Source organism: Bacidia gigantensis (genome assembly GCF_019456465.1).
Source record: "Bacidia gigantensis strain McMullin 20006 chromosome Unknown scaffold_268, whole genome shotgun sequence".
NCBI lineage: Eukaryota > Fungi > Ascomycota > Lecanoromycetes > Lecanorales > Ramalinaceae > Bacidia > Bacidia gigantensis.
In genome coordinates, this window is record NW_025408614.1 from 1,800,429 (window position 1) to 1,807,239 (window position 6,811).

Below are 6,811 nucleotides of genomic sequence, written 5' to 3' on the forward strand. Positions count from 1 at the left end.
ATGCTGTTCTTCAAAGCATCTTCATTGACGATCCTTGCTGTATTCTCATCCCTCACATCCGCCACCCGCTTCTGTCAATGCGAGAACCCCTCCTACGACCGCAAATTCCCCGGTATTCAAGAAGTCTGCAGCGGCATGGGTCCAGACTGGTGCGCCACAAATTGCAACTTCTGGGTACACAACTGCGATTACTGTCAATTCAAGCCCGCCGGATCCGGTAGCGACGCTGACTTCGCAAAGCTCAAGTCCTGGTGCGGAAATCAGCAGGGTTATGACTCCGGGAATCAGGACTATTATAAGGGCACCGACGTTTTTTGCTACTCATACAGGAACCGCGTGGAGCAAGGTGGGTATACTGGATGTAGACATGAGAATAACGGGGACTGGCCTCTTCCACCGGATCAGGTCCGCGATGCTGGGGTTTTGTTCAGGTATCCGTTTGACGGGGTGTATGTCAGGTATATGTGTGACAAGCTGTTGAAGAAAGACGCGCCGCTACTAGTGCAAGGGTTTATTAAGGATCATGGTGACTGTCAATGGGTGAAGAACGAGACTACGTCGCACATCCTCGAGTGCCCCTACAGACGTGGGTTCGGCAACCGGAAAGCCCTTCGGCATGATTTCGAAGGCGCCTGTCGTTATTACGGTGGACAATACTATGATATTGGGAAGGGTGCTGCACTTGACGCAGTGCAGTATACTGTGGATGACATTGACGGTCAACAACCACTCCAAAGTTCGCATCTACTTTCCCCTGACCAGGAGAGTGAAAATGCCGAGCCTCTGGACACTCTTGGCGATGATCCTCCTCCACATGGACCCGGAGATATCGACAAGCCTGATGACCCCAATAAACATAAAGGCGATACGGTGATCCGCGCAGGGGGCCACGCTGTCATCACTGAGGAAAAGAAAGTGGTGTATGAGGATGGTGAAATGAGGATTACATTCATTGATTGAAGGTACAACCCTTGGCCCTGCATCAAAGAAGGCCCTTGCGTCAAAGAGCGCGGCAATACAACATGAACATTTCCGAAAGCCATTGGATGGAGGAACACCTAACACAGGCTTCTTGTTTCGCATCCAGGCAAAAGCAAATGTCCTCTATTTTCTGTTGATTATTGAATACGAACGATTTCTCCCTTGAATGTGTCATTAAGCCAGCGTCTGGAACTTTGCTCTCAATGTGTTACGGAACATGACTGTCATCAAATCCCCTTCTCTAAGGGCGTCCAATCGTCGATAAGTGTGGTCTTGATGCAAGATTCGAACCTGTCTAAGTACCCTATCTATCATTCATCTCCTTTACATCATTTCATTTTTCATCTAGATTATTGAAAGGTAAGCATAATGAAGATGGCCGTTACTCTCACAGTCCACAATTCCAATAAAATCAACCTACTTTCTAGTCTCTGTATCACACCCCTCGTCAGCACTGATGTCTGACTATTAGGTACTACCATACTATTAGGCTTTAGAAATGAAGCTTACAGGGCTACGTTAAGCTTAGCTAAATTTAAGTCTCCTAGGTCAGCAGACAGCTATAAGCCAGCATTGCTAGCTTAGCCTCATGAACCTGGTTAAGAAATAGGAATAAAACACTAGTCAATTGGATTCTTCTCCAAGCGCCCAACGTCTCGGCGGAGGGAACGGCCACTAACATCTCCGATTTCATCGCATTCAAGTGATTGCAAAAATCAATGAACACTTGGTAACAGCCACTCCGAGGCTCCTCTCTTGATCCGCAGATGAAGTGGTTTACCAGTCCGACGCGTCACCAATGTCATCACCTAAACCCATGTCTGACGAGTCATGTCTCGCAATGGAAGTACCGCTTCAGCTGTGTTGTTGAATTTCAATAATTCTAAAAGTTGCTCTTTCAAGATCTAGGAGCCTACTAGATATGTCGGTCGGTTTCGCAGCTGTGAGAGAAGGACGGCTGTGAGGTTCAAAAGGGAATAAGATAGTGAAAAAACTCGGCGTAACACACCGCCGCACGTCCTCGCTCTTCCTTGGAGAGCCTTATACATGTGCCATGTATGTGCGGTTGCATATATCAGCCGAGCCACTCGAGCTGCTTCGTCGCCTATCATCGGCTGACAATAAGAGAACCAGATCGGATCTACGTTCTTCGATCATGTCGCAGCCGACAATCACCCCGGAACAAAGTCATTGTATGATTGGTTTAGGAAGCGAGGACAAAGCTGAAGCTTGGAATTAGGTTCCTGCGACGTCCGGCTGCAGCACGACCGCACCGCTTCGTGTCAGTACCAGCCTTCAATACACCTTTCATGAAAATGTCCTCCGTTATGGAGGATCGTGTAGTTTTCGAGATAAAGTATCAAGCGCAGCCTGGCTTGGTGCTTGTAGGGGTGGGAGCCGCAAATAAAGTTTTCGAAGTCGACGATGAGATTGTCTTGAAAGCGCGCCGAGTCCATGAACAACCCACAAAGGAGGCGTCAAAGCGAGATAAATGGTTCTATGCTTCGGAAACAATATCTAAAATGAGATAATGGAGGACGAGAAGGTTATCGCGAAGTTGCTGGAACATTATCGTCATCCTAACATTGTGGAGGTTGTCGACACTGATCATGAGGAGGGTATTTACCTACGAAGATACCATACGATAAGCCTTCACGGCTTGCCGACTTCTCAGCCTCGCCGCCTTATGTGGTATCAAGACATACTTTGTGGTCTAGTGCATCTTCACGACCTTGGTATTGCGCATTCCGACCTCCGACTTGATAACATACTCCACGATGAAGCAGAACGAGCCGTGATTGCCGACTTTAGTGCTGCCAGTCAGTTTGGTCAGCCGACTTTCGCACCTTCGCAGCCTAACTTTCCAGTACCAATTATTGGCTTAGCAAGAGAGATATCGGATGCTACGGATCGCTTCGCCCTAGGCTCACTGATCTATACCTGCGAATATGGGAAGGGACCCGAAATGGCTATTGTAGACGATGGGTCGTTGAGTCTGCCACCTCTCACTGCTGGACCCAAAAGCCTTGATGCAATCATACAAAGTGCATGGCTTGGAAAATATGACGCTACAAGGCAGATGCTGTTGGATGTTGAGTCTCTCAACATCTGTGATGATCTGAGCAGTCGCAGTGATCAGCTTCAGCTTACCCCTCGAGAGCTACTAAGGGAGCGTGTATTGCAATGGCGAAGCAATCGAGAGGCAGAACATGGTAAGTCCTCTTCAGCGAAGGCTCTTATCTCTACAAAGCTAATAGATAATCGAAGGTTGTATACTCTACGCACTTCCCACGGAGGATCAAATCCATCAAGCGCAATCGCCTTGATCACCAAAGGCGCCTTAATCGAACCGTTAGCCCTGAAATGTGCGTTTCCCCCGTGGTAGTCCAGTACAGCGCCTTGCGGGTGAAGCAGGTTATTCCCCAGCAGCACATCCATCTGCTGTCTGCCATCCACCGACACCCTAATCGGCACCGACAGCGTAAGGGGGCCATTTTCGTCCGAGCTATCGATGAACAGCCTAAGTTCCTATCCCCAAACGTCAGCAAACCATTCCCCACCCTCCCCACCAACCGATAAGAAAGAGAACTTACAGCATATTCATTAACAGCATGGTTCCCCCTGCAGCCCCATTCAAAAATTCAATCGCGTGCCCCGTATTCTTGCGAATCTACACCTCGGGCATGTACTTTCGCAGGAAATTCTTGTTGATGCTGTTGGACTTAAGATGATTTGGTAATCATATTCTTATTGTTCTTAGGTTAAGGAGTCATTCTACATATGGGAGGAGGATCCTTATATAGTCCTATGATTCCTTACACGTAAAAAGGAGCAAGTATCACGTTTGCAATGTGTCACTCATCTACGTGACTTACGTGACACACAACAGATGCTGGTGCAGTCGCAGCCACTGTCCACCACCACCTCGTGCTCTTCAGCGTCGGGGTAATCGAACCTGACTTTCATGAAAGCGCTTACCATTTGGGAGTGGAGCGGGCAGCAGGAGTCTTGCGGTTTGTACTGGGCGGCTTCGATTATGCGGCGTTGACCTGGGGTGGAGGCGACTGGGATATCAGTGGGAGGGGTTGGCTCAGCGGGGATGGGCTCCGGCTCAGTCGATGGCGTGACCATCTCTTTCTCCCCCGGTAGGTTCAGGGGAGGGAGCAGCATTGGGTCCAGCTATTGTGGTACCGGTGTTGACATTGTCCGCTGCGCTTGCATTGGCGTGGGTGGTGGCAGCATCCAGTGGCCTTGTGCCGGTGTTGGCGGTGGTCCCATTGCCGTGTTCGCCGAATTCTGAGCATTTCCTTAAAGTAGAGCTTGCCAAGGGTACTGAGCTGAGAATTGCTGCTGAGACATTGCCGATAGCTCGTGCTGACGAGTAGGACCATAGCGTGCTTCATGGACGTCCTCAATTCTCCGACGTTCATCAGCGCTCAATGGGGTCCGCGAAGCTATGTAATAGTCGGGTGGTCCTGGCTTGTCGCTGCTCGCGACGTACAGCTGTCCGCCACGGCTCGGAGCTCTCGATTAGCGGGGTGCATTGACCCAGCTTGACATCGTGCGAACCCGCTGTCGTAGTACTGGCGTAGGAGCAGCTTAGGGGTTCCTATACCTAAAGTCAATCGATAAGTCTCGACTACGGACAGGATCCCGAAAATGTGGGGGGCCTTGTTGCTGGATCGAGTTCTTGCGCACTCGATAGTTGCCCTCCAGTCTCTGTACGGAAAGGCTTGCCTGAATTAACCTGAGGGAGGAAGATTAGTTGTTTGATGTGGATTCATTATTGACCAAGAGCAACTTGCGGGTGGGATTGAGGCTTGAAATTTTGTTAAAATGTTAGTATTGGCTGACTTACTTGGATGTGAATGTCAAAAATACTCTGCATGAGAGCCATCCGGTATTATATATATTTATCGGTCTGAGACATCGACTTGAATGTCGTAACGACCGATTGCAAATAGTTGCCTTTGAACAATAGGCTCAAAGTTCTTATCTTAGGAGAATTGTCCCTTTTGCATTGTCTTCCTGCGAGAAGAATCTTAGGAATTGGCAATGCATTATTGCAGGAGTCTTTAAGGCTCGAGACAATGTGGAAATCACTCGGCGCTCGATCAAGTGGTCAATGTTGGAGCCATTGACATAATCGCTGTTTGTTATTTTAATGGCGTCGAACTGCTGGAGAAGTCCCTGCTGATAAGGTGCCGTAAACTTGATGGCACCTCCTCTCCGGCAGCTCAACTTGCAAGCCAAGATGTGGTGAGAGTTCTGGCTATGTTGACCATGGAATTCAAAGGGGTGTCAGAACGCTTTGCTAATCGTAGGTTCGTGATGCATGGCAGAGCCTGCAACTCATGATAGCGTGGTAACCTAAGAGTACAGCGTGGGAAAAGAAATCCTTATCACGTCATATTATCCAACATTATCGTGAAAATTAAAGATAAATGGACAAGAGCTCAACAGCATCTAGGCCCTTACGGTGTTGGGAGAGAAAAAGTCGACTACAGTTAGCATGTATATTTGGACATTGCGACGATGAGCAGGCACTCGACTCTTTCTTACTCCAAGCCCTGACATGAGGCCGTTATTTGGTTGCTAAATCTTTCGGTATATCCGGCGTTCTCCGATACTATGTCTAAGGCTTGACGGCGTTTTCCGACACTGTTGCTGAAGTTTAGCGAAGCTCAAAAGCATATCAGAGGTGCTGCAATCCTCTGCTCCGAGAGGCTAAGCGAATTATGAATATAATTCTCGGTGGCCTAAAGATCATCGCTCTCGGCCGAGTATAGCCGTTTGACGTTTTCCTGTTTTGTAAGGCACAGGCGAACGTCATCGCTTAATTTGTCCTTTTTCATATGGAGGCTAGGCTTCTTCTACTCGAGCCTACTAGTCTGTCGTAGCCTAGCCCTATGAGAGTTGAGGCATGCGCATGTGGCGCTGTCTGTGCTGCAGCTAGTGCATAATTGCAGAGATTCTATACTATAACTAGTGTAGGATTGCAGGAATCTTGTACTATAGATAGAACATGATTGCAGGAATTGTGGATACTCCGAGCGGGGCCACGCTTGATGTCACAAATGATAGCTCGTTGGATAGGAGTGGACATCTACAAGAAAATCCAGCAGATTAAGTTTCATTCATCTTGATGTGTGATAAGATGGTGTCCATTTGGAGAGGTATAAAGTGCTACAAATTCTCCACCATTTCTTACCTTCAAAACATTTTTGAGTTAAGAGAACACACTGAGTGTACATCTATACCTAACAAAATGAGAGCGATATTACCCTCCTCCCTCCTCTTCATCGCAGCCGCGATCGCAGCACCTTCGAGTCCCGCATGCCCAAACGGTCTCTATAGCAATGTGCAATGTTGCGCCGCCCTTGTGCTTGGAATAGTGGGTTTAAACTGTGACTCCCGTACAGACCCCCCTCTCATACATATATGCATTGAAGAGCGCAAGCAAGGAGAGAAAAATTATGCTAAGACATACCGCAGCGGACCAGAATCCGAAGAATGGACAGGACTTTGATAAGATTTGCGCTTCTAAAGGACAGATAGCTGCCTGCTGTGTCGTTCCCGTGGTAAGCACTTGACAATTTGATGGCGTCAATAGCCACTGAAAAGTATTTTAGGCGGGTCAAGACCTTTTGTGCAACAAACCAGTAGGCTTGTGAGAGTTCATTCGTGGTCAGATTGGGAAGATGGATGGTTTGTAGGCTAGAGTGGATTGAGGGAGCTTATGGTGGTATCTACTATTGCTACTGCTGAGCCATGATGCTGAGAAATTTGAGATGTCAAATGACGTGTCTATTTTGATGTTGGCCCCGCG

The 6,811-nt window shown here is 48.2% G+C and overlaps 2 protein-coding genes across 2 annotated transcripts; both read left to right on the forward strand.

Annotated features, from left to right (window-relative positions):
• Nucleotides 1-960, forward strand: KY384_009279 (uncharacterized protein; the record flags this gene model as incomplete). The annotated part of the gene is made up of 1 exon (XM_044817765.1): nt 1-960. One exon carries the CDS (start codon nt 1-3, stop codon nt 958-960), a length of 960 nt encoding a protein of 319 aa, XP_044664918.1.
• A 1,552-nt stretch (nt 961-2,512) lies between these two features.
• KY384_009280 (uncharacterized protein) lies at nt 2,513-3,308 on the forward strand (the record flags this gene model as incomplete). The annotated part of the gene is made up of 2 exons (XM_044817766.1): nt 2,513-3,194; nt 3,250-3,308. The coding sequence occupies 2 exons, from the start codon at nt 2,513-2,515 to the stop codon at nt 3,306-3,308; spliced, it is 741 nt and encodes a 246-aa protein (XP_044664919.1).
• Nucleotides 3,309-6,811: the final 3,503 nt, after the last annotated feature.